This window comes from Macaca mulatta, chromosome 6 (assembly GCF_049350105.2).
Source record: "Macaca mulatta isolate MMU2019108-1 chromosome 6, T2T-MMU8v2.0, whole genome shotgun sequence".
NCBI lineage: Eukaryota > Metazoa > Chordata > Mammalia > Primates > Cercopithecidae > Macaca > Macaca mulatta.
This window is the reverse complement of record NC_133411.1, coordinates 73529148-73549633: the sequence shown is the minus strand read 5'-3', so window position 1 is coordinate 73549633 and position 20486 is coordinate 73529148. Positions and strand designations below refer to the sequence as shown.

General features: G+C 35.1%; 1 protein-coding gene across 1 annotated transcript in view; it reads left to right on the top strand.

The window, feature by feature from the left end:
- Positions 1–20486, top strand: part of ADAMTS6 (ADAM metallopeptidase with thrombospondin type 1 motif 6) — a 338936-nt gene that overhangs the window by 12519 nt on the left and 305931 nt on the right. The window contains exons 4-7 of the mRNA XM_028849466.2: positions 9105–9273; positions 16254–16465; positions 16964–17047; positions 17562–17707. Coding sequence (XP_028705299.2) covers positions 9105–9273; positions 16254–16465; positions 16964–17047; positions 17562–17707 — 611 coding nt within the window. The remainder of the gene's footprint in view (positions 1–9104; positions 9274–16253; positions 16466–16963; positions 17048–17561; positions 17708–20486) is intronic.

The window sequence follows — 20486 nt, the reverse complement described above, 5'->3', positions numbered from 1 at the left end:
ATCATAGAAAAATGCTATTTCTAGTCATTGACTAAGTTATTTACATTTGGCATTAACATTAATTATGCTATTGCTAGTTTTAACAGGGTGATGAAATGAGCAAATTCAAGATTTAGAAAAAAGCAAAACAAAACTAATTCCATTGTGGGATTTGAGAGAAGAGTGATTGTAGATATGAAGATAATTTAGAACATGTAGGAGACAATAAGGGCCTATTCAAAGACTATGGCATTGAGAATAAAGAAGATAGAATGAATTTGAACCACATTTTAGGACAAAATTTAAAATATTTGCATCCTATTTTTTCTTTCCTGACATATAATAAGACAGAGAATAGTAGGTAGTTAATAATATTTTTAAAATTGAAATAGAATTGAACTTGTGAGAAACAGGAGAGAAAGCAATTGAAGATGGCTGAAATATCTCTTTTGGATGAAAGTATATATGAATGTTATGAGTTGAGAACGAATGTCAGAGGAGAGCTGGATTGGAGAGTAATTTGAAGAGAATGCCTTTGATATAGCAAATATGAGGAATCTGAATAAATAAAGGTTAAAGATGTCTAATGGTATTTGAGAAATATAGCTCTGAAGTTTAGAAAAGAATTCAATTCTGGAAACAAGTAACTTCAGAGCAAGTAACTTCATATAGGTGACTTTATGAAATTGTGAAACATGCTCTTTGATGACTCAAAAGTGAGAATAAAGTTGAAAATGGAACCTTTTCTACAATGAAGGAGATGACAAAATGTCACCTATTCATCCTTATTGAGACTTTGTCTCTTGTTCTTTCCCTCTGTTAACACCTTTCTATTTTACTTCATCCCTTATTGACACTGTATGGTCCATGTTAACTAAGTTTGCTTATTTGATTAAGGCGTGATCTGCCAGGTTTGTCCTCTGAAGTTACTATTTTTTCCCTTGATAGTTCCTAAGGAATTTGTGAGCAGATATTTCACACTTTTACACACCAGTTTTAGTAAACTTTACCTTCATTCTTATTCTGTATAATGTTACTTTTTTTTTTTTTTTTTTTTTGAGACAGGGTCTTACTAACTCTTGCCCAGGCTGGAGTGCAGTAGCGTGATCTTGGCTCGCTGCAACCTCCACCTCCTATGGATGTTACATTTTTAATCAAATGGAATATGTAAACAAGTGTTTTTTTTTTTTTAATGCTACTTTTCAAAGGCCACCACTTTTAATAAATTCTGTGTTTTTAATCATTCTATATAAAATAGTTGTTAATGTAGAGATCATTAGTGTTTTCTACTCCTATCTCCTCACCCATAGTTTTAGTGCTGGGACTCTTGCACCATTCAAAGGACAAAATTCCTAACATTATAGTCTGTCAGTTTCATATCATGTCATATTTTAATTTGCTTTGTATTTGGACCACGGTTTCTTACTCAGGTTTTATTTTTTTCTGGAGTTTCTATTTACTTTTACTTTTTCTTATTGAGAAAAAAGCATAGTTTCTTTATCAAGTGATATAATATTTTCCAGTTCCTTAGTCCTTGTATCTATTGCTTGAAATACATTCCATTCTTCTTTGGAGGCATTTTTCATGGAGCCATTTAATTAATTTCTTGGGCTAATTTCTTGATGTTAGTTTCTGTAACATCTCTCATTTTGGGGCTTCTTCTTTCCTAAATTAGTTCCACATCTTTCTCTTTCTGAGTTTACATCCTGGTTTTGTTGGAGAATATCTTCAAATAATTACCTCAGAACAGGCAACTGGGAAGTAAAGTTTCTGAGTCTGTGTCTGTTTGAAAGGGACCTTGTGCAGCCCTCATGTTTGATTGATAATTTAGCTGAATGTGAAATTCTGGGTTCAAATAATCATCTTCCTTAATGATGATGGATGGTAGTACTGGGAAAGGGAATATATAGGGCATAAAATTTATTTATATGGTTTTATAGCTTTAAAAAAGGAAAAATACTTAAAGGTCCTAAGAGTTAGCATTGATTCACAGGTAAATGTCTGCTGCTAGTCAGATTCTTGTCCTTTTTTCTTTAAAAAATTTTTTTAGTTAAAAAAAAATTTCCCTCAGTGAAAGCATGTTCCTTTTATCCTTCCTGTTTCAGGAATTTATAACACATCTAACTATGGGTTTTCTTTCCTAATTTCTGCTTAGTATTTGATGGGTGCTTTTAATAAAAACCCTCCTTCAGCTTAGAGAAATTAAAAAAATTATTTTCTTAATAATTTTATCTTCTTATTTCTTTCTTCCTCCATGTTCTCTCTTTCTGGAATTGGTTCTCTGCTTCTCTTATCGTTTTCTCTTTTTCCATTGTTTTCTTTTTTGTTCTAAGTTCTATGAGATTTCCCTGATTTCATCTTCTTTTCCTTCGGTTGATTAAAAAATTATAGCAGTCATATTTCTAATTTTCAAAAGTTCTTTCTCTTTTTTCTTGGATTTTCTTACATTCTGTTATTTCATGAAAACTGATTATCTTCAGTCCCTCTGAAGATTATAAAGACTATATAACTAGTTAGAAAAGCTCAATGACCCCATTAGACTTTCTGTTCATTTAGTCATGTCCACAGTTGTCATTCTCCCCTTTTCATTATTCATTCATTTCACTAATACTTATAAGTACCTTCCATATAATGAGCACTGTTCTAGGTGCTGGGATTACAATAGTCAAAAATAAAAATCTCTATTATCATATAGCTCTCATTCTAGTAGGGCATACACACAATAAGATAAATAAATAAAAACTGTAATATATTGGGTAGTGATAAATGCTCAGGAGGAAAAAGTATTGAGCAGAGACCCTAAGGGAAAGGAGGAAGGAAGTGCTGGCATCTGAGGGATAAGATTTTCAGGTAGAAATTTTCAAGTACAAAGATATGATCTGAGAGTGTTTGAGGAACAGCATGGAGGCCACATGGCTGTAGCCAAGAGAAAGTGAGGGAGAGTAATGGAAGTTGAGGTCAGAAAGGAAACTGGGAGCCAGACGTAAAGACTTTAGGGGATGCAGACTAAAATCAATGATAACTACAAGTTCGAGGCCTGAGCAAGTAACATAATCTAACAGCCATCAATTAAGGTGAGAAAGACTCAGGAATCAACTGAGATGAAAAAGCTGTTTGAAGAGTAGGTAGGGGGATGTATATCATGAATTCAGTTGGAGGTATTAAACGTGAGATGTTGTATAGGATATTGAATATGTCAGTCTGGAGTTCAGAGGAGAGATATGAATTAGAAAGTTATAAATTTGGGAGTCATCAATGTATAGATGCCATTTAAAGCCAAGAGATTATATGAAATTGCTTTGAAGGGAGCATAGGTTGAATAGAGAAGAGGTCTAAGGACTGAGCCCTTGGGCATTCCGAGAGGTCAGGGAGGTCAGAGAGACATAGAAGAAACAACAGAGAACAGAGTAATATAGTTGAAGGAATATCAGGAAAATGTTCTGGCAGCCAGAAGGAAATATTTCAAGAGGAAAATGCTGCTGATGAGTCCAAATAAGAGTAGCACTGCAAATTGCATTGAATTTATCATTGAGGAAGTTATTGGTGACCTTGACAAAAGCAGTTTCAGTGAAGAAGAGTTTGGAGAAGAGGCAATGACATGATTAGAGTAGGTTTAAAATGGAGTGGGAGGAGAGAAAAAGAGTATATAGACTGTTATTTCAGGACTTCTGGAAAAGCAAAAAAAATTTTTAGTAGCAGGCAGAAGTATGGTCACAGGAGGTTTTGTTTTGTTTGAAGATGGGAATGATTAGGTAGAGTGAGAGGTGCTGGAATGAAGTTCTTGATAGGTGAGAAATGATAGAATTTTCCACACAAATAGAATAATTATCTTTAGCTGGGGGAATAGATAGTTCATCCATTATAATAGGGAAAAATAGATTTTATGGACATAAGATGCAGGTAGGTGAGTATTTGTGATTGTAGGAATTTGTAGGAGGTTTTGCGATGTCTATTGGAATATGAAGGTTTTAGAGGATTAAGTAGAGATGAGAAAACATGAAAGAGTTTTCCAGGAGAATGGATTACTGAATGAACTTGATAAATATACAATTTCTGTGAAGCATTACAGTTACAGTTAAAATTATTAATGAATTTAAAGTGAGACCAGTCAGCATTCTGGTATATTTTCCTCTGGCCAAATGCAGCTGCAAAGGTGCAAGCTCAGCAAAGTTGAATCTTATCAAGGTTGTGGTTTAGCCAGCTGGATTCCATGAAGTGAGAAAGAGGTGAGGGAATTGAAGGTGGAATTGAAGCTGGGTTATGAGGGAAGTGAGGACATGAGGTGGGTAAAGGACAGTGAAAATGTGGTAGGATCAATGGATTATGGGACCTCATGGGGATAAAAGGACTATCCCTTGGAGTTGGTATATTAGAGGGACAGTTTTAGAAAGATAGAAGAATGGGATACTTGAAATCAAGATTATAGAAGGCTCCAAATATTGATAATGCTCAAAGTCTAGGGTTTGACCATGGGCATAGTGTAAAAGGTAAGGTGAGGGACAAGATATTTGAGGGAGAGGAGGTCAAGAAATTGAGAGGACAGGGAATGAAGAGACCATCTATGTCATTAGTTTTTAAACTAGGTCCATGGATGGGATTATATGGTAACCATATGGGATGATAGCAGTACATGTGACTTTGCCTCCAATAGAAACCATAGATATTTTCATATCGTTACAGTTTTTGCATTCTTTTCAAAATATTTTTATTCATCACTGTTATGAAATTGTGGAAGTTATTTGAGCCACTGAAGATCTTATTTAAAGTGTTATGCAAGTTATATGTATTCTTTTTAAAAAATATTTTGATAACTGTATTTTACTAAATTGGTTTTATTTAGTAAATATATATATTTCCTATATATTTTTTCTGCATTTAAAATATTCTGAGGAGGAGTCCTTAGGTTTCACCCTTAGACTTCCAAAGGGATTCAGAGTATATGCATATGCACATACATGTTTTTTAAGAATCTGTGATATAAGAAGATATTGAAATCAACTATTTCAGGAATGATGTTGCAGAGAATGACAGTAATCCAGAATCTGTTATTTTTAAGGAATGAGGGGACTGACTTGGGATCAATAGATAAATGCAACTGGGAAAGGAGAGAGAAGATCGTGGCACGAGGTTCAATGCTGGTGTTTGTTTGTTGAGGAGGGAGAAAGAATTGTTTGGAAATGGCAGTGAGTTGCAAGAACATCTGACGCTACCTTCAGGTCCAATAGGAGGCATGTAGAAGAGAAAGCAGCCACTGTTCCAGAGGACTACAGGAAAAGAGTATCATTTAGGGAGCTTCAGGTTTTTGTTAGAGCAAGATGAAGTGAATATTCACAGATGAAGCTGGGGATAGAGGAGATTTTTTTGATGATTGACCTTGAGTTTGCGAGAACACAGTGGAAGTGTTTCAAATAATAGGGAGGGGTAGGAGATGGGATCAGAAAACATGATGTACGTAATCATATGAGAATTAGAATCCAGGGGGTGAGGTTTGGGCTTCTCATAGGAATTTATACTGCCAGGAAAGAGGACGCATGGTGAGATTAACCCTGATGGTCCTGAGGCAGATAGTGTAAAGGTGAATGGGGATACTGAGGTAAGTGAGAGCAGGGCTCTTGCCAGGCATGCATAGATTTCTGGTACTCCCACTAACTTCAGGCCCTCCATCATCTGGTTTTCAGACCCTTTTTAATCTCATAATCACTGTTCCCTTCCCTCCCTTCAGTCACTGTAGCTCCTGATTGTTTCTGAAATACTGTAAGCATGCTCCTACCTCATTGCCTTTGCATTTGCTGTTGCTAGTATCTGGTCTGCCCTTTCCCAAGATAAATGTTTAGCTTGCTCCCTCATTTTATTCAGGTTTCTGCTTAAATACCACCTTATTAGGGAGGATGGTTGCAACTATCCAATATAGTTTCTATAATTCTCTCACCTCTAATTATTCTCTGTCCTTTTTGATTGCTTTTATCTCTCCTCTTAATGTTTATCACTACCTGCTTCATCATTTATTTGTTTAATCAATTAGCTTTTTAAAAAATTTTTATTTTATTTTATTTTTTTTTAGACAGAGTCTTGCTCTGTTGCCCAGGCTCTGGAGTGCAGTGGCGTGATCTCAGCTTACTGCAACCTCTGCCTCCTGGGTTCAAGCGATTCTCCTTCCTCAGCCTCCCGAGTAGCTGGGATTACAGGCATGCGCCACCACGCCCGGCTAATTTTTGTATTTTTAGTAGAGGCAGGGTTTCACCACGTTGGTCAGGCTAGTCTCAAACTCCTGACCTCGTGATTGACCTGCCTCAGCCTCCCAAAGTGCTGGGATTACAGGTATGAGCCACCGCACCAGCATAATTAGCTTTTTCTAGCTCCTCCCACCAAAATGTAAGTACCATGATAGAGCTGGAACTTTGGTTCACTGTTGTATCCCCACCACGTAGCATAGTATCTGCCTTGTGATAGGCACTTGTGAAAGCATATTTTGTGAAAAAATAAATAAATACAGAAACAGCCCTTAGAGGATAAGAGAATTATAGTATAGTGGTTAAGAGTTCTGGCTCCAAAGTCAGTCACAGGAGTTCATTGTTTAACTTTGCTGCATCTCAGTTTCTCATCTACAAAGTGGAACAGATAGTGGTACGTCAAAGAGTTATTAAGAAGAGATAATGTTATAAACATTTTACAAAGTACCTAACATATGAAATCTCTGGATTGTCCTTCCAGAGTCTTTTCATTCTTGAAATTAGAGATTATGTTTACTTACCAGGCTTCTGACTTCATTTTTCCCCAGCAAATCAAATTTCTTGTCTGGTAACTTTCAATTTTCTTGTGCCCACAGACCAGCATGATTTTAGTCTCTAGCCTTTCTGGACTGTAGCCTAGACCCTGCTTCCTACATATCCCTCTTATCAAAACTTATACTTGCCTGCTATTCTGCAGGAACTGTGTTCATTTTTTAGCACATTGTTGATCTACCTGGTAAAGTACTTCATACTGAGGTATTAGAATATGTTAATGGCATATTATGTTATTTTTGCTAGTATTTGCATTTAATATAGGGACTATTTTCCTTAAATTAAAGCAAACAATGGTGAAAATTATATGAAGTGACTCAGGGCTGCTTTTTTTGTTTGCATTTCTCAGCTCATTTCATGTAGGTGACTGCCAACTTAATCTATAAATTAGAGCAACTCTGATTATGTCTTATCATTCCTTCCAAGCATGAGGTACTTAACATGAATTTCCCTAAACAGAATCATAGAGGTTTAGAATTCAAAGGGACCTTAGAGATTATCTGGACTAGAGGTTTTCAACTTTCTTTTTAAAGCAGCAAAACTCCTTTTTCAAATGAAATGTTATGTGGAAACTTAATATATAGATTAATAAAAGCACAACTGATTCCTAAACCGAGGAATCCAAGCCATGTAGGTCTCCCTTTGTTGTCTGGGGCAATCCCCTGAGGGCACTTCCATGGAACCCTTAGGGCTCCCCAGAGTGCTGTTTTAAAACCACTAATTTAGACCAACTCTTTCATTTTTCCAGCTGAGGAAATACACCCAGAGAGTTTTTATTTTATCTGGTGTTACAGGGTAAATTAGTTGGATTAAGAGCAGTCCTCACATGTGCCATACTTAGGAAAACATTATTAGACAAGGGTGGAAATTCTTATTTCAGATAACTTTTACCATCTCATTCTTTCTCATCAACAAAGTTTTATTTATACCTATTACATGTGGGACACTTTCTATGGTTGTAACTGATACAAAGAAATATGAGACATAACCCTTTGCCTTAAAAAGCAAATAATCTAATTGGGAAGCTAAAATATGAAGTTGAAAACTTATACCAACTCTAAATAAGACTTCAAGACTTGAGATGTAACAAAGCAGTGTGGAATTAATTGAAAATAAGTGATACTGAGAATTAGCTCTATTGAAGCTCAGTGGAGGGTGAAGCTACTCCATTTGGACTAGGGACTAGAGAAAGTTTTTTTTTTTTTTTGAGACGGAGTCTTGCTCTGTCGCCCAGGCTGGAGTGCTGTGGCCGGATCTCAGCTCATTGCAAGCTCCGCCTCCCGGGTTCACGCCGTTCTCCTGCCTCAGCCTCCCAAGTAGCTGGGACGACAGGCGCCCACCACCTCGCCCGGCTAGTTTTTTTTTTTTTTTGTATTTTTTAGTAGAGACGGGGTTTCACCGTGTTAGCCAGGATGATCTCAATCTCCTGACCTCGTGATCCGCCCGTCTTGGCCTCCCAAAGTGCTGGGATTACAGGCTTGAGCCACGGCGCCCGGCCGAGAAGGTTTTTAAAGAGGAGAGATAACTAAACTGAGTAGCACTTGGCTAAGTAGATAGGGATAAGGTGATAAAATACTGTAAGTAAGGGCAGAACTTTGAATTCCAGTACCTTCACTTACCTCTGTATAATATTGGGCAAGTCTTCTGAGCCTGTTACTTCATCTGCAGAATGGGGATGTATGGGATGTGTGTTAATTAACAACTTATTAATTGATGCAACATAAACCTCAAAATGTCAGTGATTTATCACAGTAGAAGTTTATTTCTTGTGTGTGTCTGTGTCTACATCAGACAGCTTTCTAAGAGGTCACGCAGGGACCCAGGTTCCTTCTTTTTTGGTTTCTACCTACCCTAGGTATTTGGAGTTGTCTTCATTCAGTGAGGAAAGAGAGTAGAAGATTCCACTGCAGAGGTATTCAGAGGTCGGGCTGAAAGTGTTATATAACCCTCTGCCCATATTTTTATTGTCCAAAACTCAATCACAAAGCTATATCTAAACACAGAGGATATAGTTACATGCATAATGTGGAACTGAAATAAGTTTTAGTGTTCACATAAAACCTCTGTTACCTCACAGAGTCATTGTGAAATTGGAGGAAATCATGTATGTGACATGCTGAGTACAGTGCATAGCATATGGAGGTATTTAAATATTCTTTTTAAAGAATAGGAACATTTATATAATGTTTTACTGAGTACAGATAATTCGCTAATTTTTTTTTATTAACATGTTTTAACCCTGTCTTTAGAGAAGTGTCTATTTATTTTTAGCTCTTGTTAATAATGATAACTAATATTTAAAATTATTCCCCTTGGTAAGTTCTTTGTTTATTTTTCTTTTAGCATGGTGTTATTGCTACAGAAGATGAAGAATATTTTATTGAACCTTTAAAGAATACCACAGAGGATTCCAAGCATTTTAGTTATGAAAATGGCCACCCTCATGTTATTTACAAAAAGTCTGCCCTTCAACAACGACATCTGTATGATCACTCTCATTGTGGGGTTTCGGGTGAGTGAGTGTGCAGCTTTTAGAAAGCATATTGTATTGGATTGCTGCTTTTTCTTTCTTATGGCAAGTGTAGTAAGGTTAGCAATAAAAGTAAGTAGGAATTTGACTAGGATTATAATGTCCAGAGCCCTTTTAATGGATGTCACCTACCAGTAGTTTTTTTTTTTTTTTTAAACATTTTTTCTCTCTGCTTCTTAGGTTGGGTTTCTTTTTTTTTTTTTTTTTAATTTTTTTTTTTTTATTATACTTTAAGTTCTAGGGTACATGTGCACAACGTGAAGGTTTGTTACATATGTATACATGTGCCATGTTGGTGTGCTGCACCCATCAACTAGTCAGCACCCATCAACTTGTCATTTACATCAGGTGTAATTCCCAATGCCACCTACCAGTAGTATTAAATCCATCTGGGAGCTCTTTGAGAAGTCTTTAAATTTGTATAAAATTCATTTTCTTTTTTTGGTTGAAGGGAAAAAAATAACCATCTTATTTTAGGTAATAGCTATAGCTTTTTTGCACAGGTACTGTAGTACTCTATTTGTGCAAATAGAGTATTTGTTTAGCCTGATATTTTTATGCTAGTGGCAGGAATCTAGACACTTTAAGACTTGAAGAATCTTAAGGTAGTATTCAAAAGTAGTGTTAGCACTGAGTGAGGATACTATAAAAATATGTAGTACAGACAACAAACCTAGACTTCAGTGGTCAAGGAGAGCTTCATGGAAGAAGTGACTTCTAAGCTGAGGCCTGGGGGAAAAGTAAAAGTAGCTGTGTAGAAGTGGAGAAAGCAGTGGCTATAGTGTTTCACATAGAGAAAACAGCGTTTATGAAGCTCCTAAACCAAAAGGGAGAATGTCATGTTATATAAATTGACAGACAGTTCATGTAACTGGATATTAGAATGTGGGCTGGAGGGATAAAGGTGAGGTTCATAGTGGTTGGGGGAAGTGGCTGTGAGAGATGAAACTGGAAAGATTAGCAGAGGCCACATCATGAAGAGCTTATAAACCATGTTAAGGGGTTTGTTTATCCTAAGTACACTAGAAACCCACGGACAGGATTTAAACAGGAAGAATAACATAATCAGATTTGTGTTTTACAAAGACTACTCTGGCAGCAATATGGAGATGGAATTAGAGAAGAGCAAGACTAGAGCTAAGGAGTTAGGAGGATGTTAGTCTAAAGGTGAGAAAATGTAGAGAAACAGTGGATATAACATAGCATAGCAAAAAGAACATGCGCTTTGGTATAGCATAGGACCAATTAATTACCCAACCTCTCTGAGTGCTCATCTCAGCACATACTAGTTACCCAATCAAACTGTAGCTATCATTAAAATGACTGTTTCTAGTACACTAAAGAGTTATTATATTAAATTTTTTTTTAAAGATTTGTTCTATATAGTTCCAGTAGCTAGAACCAGGGGCAGAATGTTTCAGAGAGAGATTTCAGCTTAATGCAAAGGTAAAGTCACCAACGAATACATTTAGTAAAAAATAGAAAGGGTTAGCCAGACGTGGTGGCTCATGCCTGTAATCCCAGCACTTTGGGAGGCCGAGGCAGGCAGATCATAAGGTCAGGATTTCGAGACCAGCCTGGCCAATATGGTGAAACCCCGTCTCTATTAAATAAGCCAGGCGTGGTGGCGCTTGCCTGTAGTCCCAGCCACTTGGGAGGCTGAGGCAGAAGAATCGCTTAAACCCGGGAGGCGGAGGTTGCAGTGAGCCCAGATCATGCCACTGCACTCTAGCCAGGGTAACAGAGCGAGACTCCATCTCAAAAAAAAAAAAAAAAGAAAGAAAGGATTGCCTTGTGAGTTAGTGTATGATATGCATCATCCTTTTGTTTCTTCTCCATATTCTTCATGGGCTTGTTTTCTTCTTAAGTATTAAGTCTTCTTTTCTTAACCTATTGTTCTCATTCTGCACACTTTCTTCTTGAGTAATCTCTGAGGCTGTTAATTAGGTCCTTGTTGGTACCAGAAAAAGACAACTTACAGTGAATCTACTTAAAACTTGAAATAAAATTCCATAGTTAATAATGAAAACAGAAGATTTGTTGGGTCTTTGTATTGAGTAATGAAATGAAACATTATGGAAATAAGTTTATCTTATATTTAACAACATTTAGACTGTAAGTATAACTATATGTAAATTCTTTAAAAACTAGAATTCAGTCTGGGCACAGTGGCTCACGCCTATAATCCCAGCACTTTGGGAAGCCAAGGCAGGCGGATCACGAGGTCAGGAGATCGAGAGCATCCTGGCCAACATGGTGAAACCCCGTCTCTACTAAAGATACAAAAATGAGCCGGGCATTGTGGCACGCTCCTGTAGTCCCAGCTACTCAGGCTGAGGCAGGAGAATTGCTTGAACCTTGGAGGCAGCGGTTGCAGTGAGCCAAGATCACTCCGAGTGCGAAACTCCTTCTCAAAAAAAAAGAAAGAAAAAAAACTAGGATTTAAATATTCAGTTGTTTATTATAATGTAATTATTCTATCATTTTTCCATAATATGCCAACCTTCACTGTATGATGGTAAAGAAGATCACCTTTTGTAAAAATCTTTAAAGATTTTATCATATTCTGAAAAGCCTATCTCTTAATCCTTTCATATTTAAATTATCCTTTTTTGAAGTACGTATCACATTATTTTAAGAAAGGCAGATCCTTATTTTTTAATGGTTTACGCATTAGTGAAACACTTCTCCAAATCCATTCTTATGGCTGTCATAAAATTCTGTCCTTTTGGGGAAAGATTCTTCTACCATCTCTCATTTGGATTACTGTGAGAATTTCCTAAACAGTGTTCCATTTCAATGTTTTCAATTCACTTGCCATTTCTACTACCCCGAACTCTAGTCTGTTTTAGACCCTCATTATCTCTTGACGAGACCACTATACTGACTTTCTAATTATGCTTTCTGCCTCCAGGTTTGTGTTTTTGTTTTCAGTAAAATCTGTCCCCTAAATCTGGCTGTATCACACACCTTGAAAAACTTCACTGGCTTCCTATTACTGGGAATATAAAATAGTATTTCCCTATGTTCTGGGCAAGTGTTACTAGACTTAATTGGAAAAAAAAAATGTTTTGTGTTTAGTAGTAAATTTGGGAAATGTCTGGCTAACATCTTAATTGTAATACTGTTTCAACAGCATAGGTCAAGTGAGAGATGTGAATTTATAGGCATACACTGCCAGTTAGCCTATTACCTGGAATTCAGGTTTATGTCAAAATATAAGATATGAAAACCCCCTTGACACTGGATATATTTATCTTACATTCAGATACTAATTTTTTCCATTCTAATTAGATTCAAACTCTGAATTTTTAAAAATTTTATAGAAGTAATAAATGTTCTTTTTAGAAAATACAGGACAAAAAGGAAAAAAAGAAACTGAAAATTACTTATTCCAACACCCAGAGATAACTAAGTATTCTTCTAGTCCATTGAAATAGATGTTATTACGTCTCTATATCTTCATTATCTACTTATATATTCATTAAGTAAATATTCATTTAGTTCCTGTATGCAAGGCTATTCTAGGTGCTGGGGATGCAGCGATAAATAAAGCAGAAAAAGTCCCTGCTCTCATGGAGTTTATATTCTAGTGAGGAAAGACAGTTAACTAAATAAGCAAACAAACAAACAAACAAATATATGGCCAACTGTCCAGAAGTAGTAAGTACTATGTAAATACTAAAATAAAGCAGGTTAATGAAATAATAGTGAATGGCTGTATATATTCAAACACTTTGATATTGATCAAAAAGTTAAAATCTTATTTCAAATGGCAATGAAATCCATATATTGATTTTGGGAAAAAGTTACCGTGTTGTATGTGTTTATGAGCAATATTTTCCTAACATGCTATAATCTAATCAAAATTAAATTAAGCAAAGCATCTGTAACAGGTATCATTTGAAGAACTACTATCTTTATTTAGAAACAAAGCAAGTTAATCTCGTTTTCTATTTTAGACTAAGAAAGATAGTACTTACAGATCACTAAGCTTAACATTAAGAAGTCAATTGGCAATTATAGAATGCATAGTTTTATAATGAGCTAATTATGCTGGATTAATTTAATTTTTAAAGTGAAACTGAAGATGTTCTCTCTTGATTTTATTCATTCAGTATATGTGTATATGTATAAAATATTGAATATATAATTATATATGCTATATATAAAATACCTTTGATGGACATTCATAAATAAAAATATATAGTTTTAATGTTCAAATAATTTGTAGTTTGTTAGAGTGATAGCCAAGCCAACTAAAAATTTTAAAAACTAAAATGTTGAAAATTAGGACAATAACAAAGATGATGATAACACCAATTACCTTACACTGAATACATTTTTAGTTTTATTATCATTATTTTTGAGATGGAGTTTTGCTCTTGTTGCCCAGACTGGAGTGCAGAGGTGCCATCTCAGCTCACTGCAACCTCCGCCTCCCAGGTTCAAGCAATTGTCCTGCCTCAGCCTTCCGAGTAGCTGGGATTACAGGCGCCCTCCCCACATCTGGCTAATATCTGTATTTTTAGTACAGATGGGGTTTCACCATGTTGGCCAGGCTGGCCTCAAGGTCTGACCTCAGGTGATCCACCCACCTCAGCCTCCCAAAGTGTTGGGATTATAGGCGTGAGCCATCACACCCGACCTGAATACATTTTAAGTGAGAACTACCATTGCTTTGTGTTTATTGCACAATAATGTCTAATTGTTTTCACAATATTTTAAATAAAAATAAGGAGAAATTGAATGGGTCAGAGAAGGGGAAATGATCAAAAGAATGAAAATAAAATCCTATATTTGGACATTTAAGCTGTTTAGCCAGAGTAAGAGACTAGGCATGACTTGAATACATGAGTGGTTTTATGATCACAGAGGACTGAGCAGGAGAAATTGGAGTTATATTGATGTGGAAAAGCTTTCAGCTGTTTTGTAATAATATTAGCCAATAAAACCTAGTGGCTTACTCAGTATACTTTTAGTATTTCACAGTTTCTGTTGGTCAGGAGTCTGTGCATGGATGGGTCATCTGCTTAGCCTCAGCTAGGGCTGAATTCTCATCTGGAATCTTGACTGGGGAAGAATCCACTTCTCTACCCCCATAGTTGTTGGCAGCATTCAGTTCTTTGTGGTTACAGATAGCTTTAGTTTTTGGATGATTGTCTTCAGATGCCAGCGTCAGTTCACCAATGTGATTGCTTGCTTTCTCTAAGTCAGCAAGGGAGAGACTCTAGGTAAATGCTACAATATTATGTAACATAATCATGTACTAATATACTAAAAATCACATGCATCTCATCATCTTTGCTGTATTCTGTTAGTTAGAAGCAAGTCACAGGTCCTACCCATATTCAAAAGGAGGAAATCACAAAAGGATGTGAACATCAGGAGACAGAGGTCATGGAGGCCATCTGGAGAGTCTGTCTGCCACAAATGGATATAGAGAAACACTTACTATCTGGAGGATATACTATTGAAATAAGAAGTGGTGTTTATGTCTTTGCTTCTCTTGACTTTAGGAGTTTCAGGAGTATTTAACTGATGGGTCTTATGATCATTTCCGCCTTATTTCCTAAAATTTATTCATCCTACTGTCTTAGCACGTTTCCTGCTGCTGTAACAGAATACCTGAGACTGGATAATTTAAGAACAGTAAAAGTTTACTAAGCATATGGTTCTGGATGCTGGGAAGTCCAAGAGCATGGCTCCAGCATCTGGTGAGGGTCATCTAATGGAGGAAGGCAAGAGGAGGAAGTGAGTCACACAATAGAGAGAGGAAATTGGGCTGAACTCATTATTTTTTATCAGGAACCCACTCCCACAATAACCAACCCACTCCTACAATAACGCTTTTAATTCCTTCATGAGGGTGGAGCCCTCAAGTTCTAATCATCTCTTAGAGGCCCCAGCTGTTAATACTGTTTCAATGGCAATTAAGTTTCAACATGAGTTTTGGAGGAGATATTCAAACCATAGCACCTACCAATGCAATTTTTTAAAGAGAAAGGCTAAAGAAGTTGGAGAAATGAGAATAGTTACACTTTCTGTCAAGTGTATCATATATATTAATCTAATTATTCCTCACTAAATTTTTCAATAGTGGGGATGAGAAAGATTTCCTATTCAATATAAGGATGTGGAAGATATACAGAGGCCCTCTACATGCTCAAGTTTATTTAATGAAGATGATAATCAGTGAGGCAGGTGTTTACAAATGCCGTAGCACTAAAAGGCTGCTTCTATACTGAAGAACCAAATGTGTAGAAAACAAAGGATACATTGCGATGCGTGCTAAATGTGGTTCAAAGCAAATTATGCCGGAATCGTGATCTTTCAACTCTAATTGAATGTCTCTTACTTCTAGGCTTTGGAAAAGAAGTATTTTGAGTACTCTGTCAGAATAAATAGTTGTAGACTGCCGACCTAAGTGAAAAAAGTAATTCATTGCCTTTTAGAATTGAGATTTCTAGAGCAGTAGAATTGATTCTAATTAAAATAGCTTAATGGAAGCATCTCGTTTTAAAATGAATGCTCAAAGTATCTTTGAAATAGATTTTTGCAAAATCAGGGTTCTCTATCAGAGCTGTCTTAGACTGATTCAAAAGTTCGTACTCTAGATGCTTTTTAAATAACTTTAAATGATTCTTTAAAGTATATATCCTAAATTTAAATGTATCAAGATATAATTACTGGAATAATATGAAACGATTATTTGAAAATTATTTTTTATTAATTCATTTATTAGTTTTTTTTGTTTTCATGAGCAGTTGAATGTTTTTTTTCAGATAACATTATTTTCAAAAATTTACAGACTTACTTCTCACTACTGCATTTTCTCATTCTCTTCCCTTTGAAAAATCTTAATATATTAGATAATTTATGAGAAGCATGTCTACATGAAAGATTTATAAATAAATATGTTTAATTAGTGAACTTACCTGAATTGGTTGCTTTTATTGTAGATTTCACAAGAAGTGGCAAACCTTGGTGGCTGAATGATACATCCACTTTTTCTTATTCACTACCAATTAACAACACACATAACCACCACAGACAGAAGAGATCAGTGAGCATTGAACGGTTTGTGGAGACATTGGTAGTGGCAGATAAAATGATGGTGGGCTACCATGGCCGCAAAGACATTGAACATTACATTTTGAGTGTGATGAATATTGTAAGTTTGATCCCTCTATATAATATTTTATTTCATATTTGTTGTGTTTTTGACTAAGGTCACAAATTTTTGCCGTGAAGTTAATAATGATAAGAATTTACCTGTCTAAAATGGTAAAAGATTGGTCTAGTATTGTTTCAGTTCCATAGAAATACATTTAAAGATGACCTTATCATTCATTTTTAGATAATACGACAGTTTTAGTGGATCATTAAATCTTGTTTGAGGGTTTTGTTTTTCTTTTTTAACTTGAAACATCAGCTCACCCTCTAATTTCCATGCTGTAGTTCATGTCTAGGAGAAAATATTTATTGAGGTAGACTGGTATAAAAACCTTTTACCAAGGCACCTTGAGGGTAGAGTTCTAAGTGATACAGAGTAATGTATACAGTGGTTAAATTTATAAAAACTTGTTTTAGCACTTAAAAAAATCAAATCAAACTATCACCCTATGATTTTTGTCTGACTTTGTGTCTTTTCTTATTTTCTGGAGGTCAGGTTGCCAAACTTTACCGTGATTCCAGCCTAGGAAACGTTGTGAATATTATAGTGGCCCGCTTAATTGTTCTCACAGAAGATCAGGTAAGAATGTGTTAGTTTATAAGTCTAAGATTCTTAACAGACAGGCTATAGAGCTATAGAATTACTTATTATTAAATAATATGTTTTATTATTGCTCCTATTAGGAAGTTCTAGTTGGATATGAGTTTTAGCTCTACACATTTAATATCTTAAGCAAATTTTAAATACATTACAAGAATATGCCTTTTATGTTAAAGCTATATAGATTAGCTATGTTTCAGTATAAGGGTGAGCATTTGCATGGCATATCTTATAATAATGGTTTTCTTTAGTTTTTATGTTGATAATCTCACATATGTTCACGTTATCATTACAGCTGGAACTGGAAAAAAATATCTGTTCAATAATATACCAAATGAGCTCTAGGTCAGATATTACAGAAATAAAAATTGGCAAGAGATTATTCCTAGAAACCACTGCTTCTAATTATACTCCCACTTTAGTCTTCAAAAGTTTTAACAACTGACCTTAGTAATTTGTTTGGAACATTTCTGGTATGCATGTTGTATTGCAGCCAAACTTGGAGATAAACCACCATGCAGACAAGTCCCTCGATAGCTTCTGTAAATGGCAGAAGTCCATTCTCTCCCACCAAAGTGATGGAAACACCATTCCAGAAAATGGGATTGCCCACCACGATAATGCAGTTCTTATTACTAGGTATGGTTTGTTGCAAGTATTTTTCCATTGATTATTGTGTTTATTCACTATTGTAATAAATTTGGTTCTATCTAAAGCCTCATTCAGATAATGAGTATAGAGAAAGCAAAATGGTAGTTTATTTTTCACTACTGGGAAAGAATGTATTACACTATTATTGTGTTTGCATCAAATGAACCAAATAAGAAAAAAGAAAATATTAAAATTTGACTTAGAAATTTAATAAATGACTTTCCTTCTACTGATAAGTTCTATTCATAATGTTTAATAGAAAGCATGTAGATGATTTGTTAACTGAACAAAATACACACTAAAACAAGATTAAAACATATGAGAAAATATATATCATAAAAATAAAGTGACCATTATTGGTTATAAAATATATTAACTATTTTTACTTTCCAGTTGTGTTAAAGTTTATTAAAAGAGAGGAGGACACTGGCAGTTATACAACTTACTTGAATGTCTATCTAATTTAAAATACTTTAATTAAGATATATAAACATAAAGAAGCAGATTGATTACACTATGTGTTGAACAGCTTGTCTCTCAAGCAAAATTATTTTTTGATGATAACCCATTGAATTTTTATATTGCTTTCCAACTTTACAAAACTGTTTTCAGATCCATTTTATTCTTTACTCTCCAGCAACAATTCTGTAGAGAGTGTTATTATGTTAGGAATGAGGGAACTGGTAGGTAAGTTTCTCAAGATTACTCAGCTAATAAGTGAAAGAATACGGCTCAGATCCTGGTGATTCTGTCTTTGATTATATGATGCTATCTGTTTTAGTTTTTAATACTCTTAATTATAATTGGTTAGAAATATTATACTTAAATTATTTTAAGATAAGTGTGCCTTTTGACTTCTTATCAATATTTTAAAATAAAAAGTAACAATAAACAATAAGCAAAATGGAAGCATTATAGTCTTTGGTATGATGATTATTTCAATTTGCAAGACAGTATTTAACATACGCTTCATCTGTGGTATGTTCATTGACCCTACATTAGGTTCTAGGGAGGGAATACAAAGTATATGAGTTAGAATCTTGAGATCCTGTAAGATAATGTAAACTTTAGAAAAATTTCTTGAGTAACTGAGTCGTACAGTGAAATTTCTGAATTTTTTTTATAGTTATAGTCACTTTAATTGACTTTATCTACCTGGCATCATAAGTGAGAAAATTTGGTTTATGACATGCCTGCTGAATAAAAACATCATATGGTTCTATATAAATACACGTTGACATTTTAGTCTGATAAAATTTGCAACCCCTTAGAGTCTTGTGGTCTGGAATATTCTTAAATATACTTAAGGAATTAAAAATATACTGGGAATTGTGCAAATGTAGAAACCTTTCTGTTAAAAAATATGGACGTTGATTAGTGTCAATGAAATTACTAGAAGAAAATGTTGTTGTATATAGCTTACAAAATGATCGTAAATATTTACATGACTTTTGTATTTATATTTGTAAAGCTCTTTCTCTCTTCCCAAATGTGACACACAGTGGGCTCCCAATACTTCACATTTGCATTATTCTATCTCATTGGATTTTTACCTTTTGCCTCAAATGACAGAAGTTACACCAAGCACGTATATAGGTATTCAAGTAGTAGAGTACATCTGGGCAGTTAGCCCACCTTTCTTTGCACTGGCTACAACATTCAGCTGTCCAACTTTTTACTCTGAATTCGCTTGGATATTTTCCTGATTCTCTGCAGGGCTCTTGTTTGCTTTTGTAAGCTACTTCAAGTACCTTTTTGAAGTTTGAGATTTAAACATAAAATTTTATTTTTTATTTTATTTTATTTATTTTATTTTATTTTATTTTTTTGAGATGAGTCCCGCTCTGTCGTCCAGGCTGGAGTGCAGTGGTGCGATCTCGGCACTGCAACCTCTACATCCCAGGTTCAAGTGATTCTCCTGCCTCAGCCTACTGAGTAGCTGGGATTACAGGTGCGTGCCACCATGCACAGCTAATTTTTTGTGTTTTTAGTAGAGACGAGGTTTCACCGTGTTAGCCAGGATGGTCTCAATCTCCTGACCTTGTGATCCTCCCACCTTGGCCTCCCAAAGTACTGGGGATTACAGGCATGAGCCACCGTGCCTGGCCGAAAATTTTCTTTTTAAACTTGTCTCCTAATGATCAGACTAGTACTAGAAATGATCTCAGGATTTAATAGAGTAGTAGTTCAAAGAGTTCATATCATATTATTTTAGATTGGCTAATGTAACAGAGGTTAGAAAAATGCTTTTTGGAGCAGTGTATAATTCTTTTTTGAATTCTTATTAAAGTTTCAAAGTAACTTCTAGCCTATTTAAAAGTCTGTAATTATTTTTGGATTGCTAGGGCCACAGAGTGACTTATCAAAATGAGAGGAGTATCATCTTTAATATTTAAAAATGGTTAGTTTTTGAGGATCAGAAGAGAGGTACCAGTGTTGGACTCTCTTGTATATTTTTTATTTTGAAATCCAACATGTGTTTAAATCATACTGCTAATTTTTGTAAAAATATTTTTTAAAATGGTTAGTTTTTGAGGATCAGAAGAGAGGTACCAGTGTTGGACTCTCTTATATATGTCTTATTTTGAAATCCAACATGTGTTTAAATCATACTACTAATTTTTGTAAAAATATTTTTGAGAATTCCACAGATGATTTTATATTACTGTTGAAAATTGGTTGATATAACTCACTTATTAACATGTTCAGGGGTTTGACCCGACTGTTTATGAGTGAGATCATGTTGTATGTTTGCTTGAAATGTCAA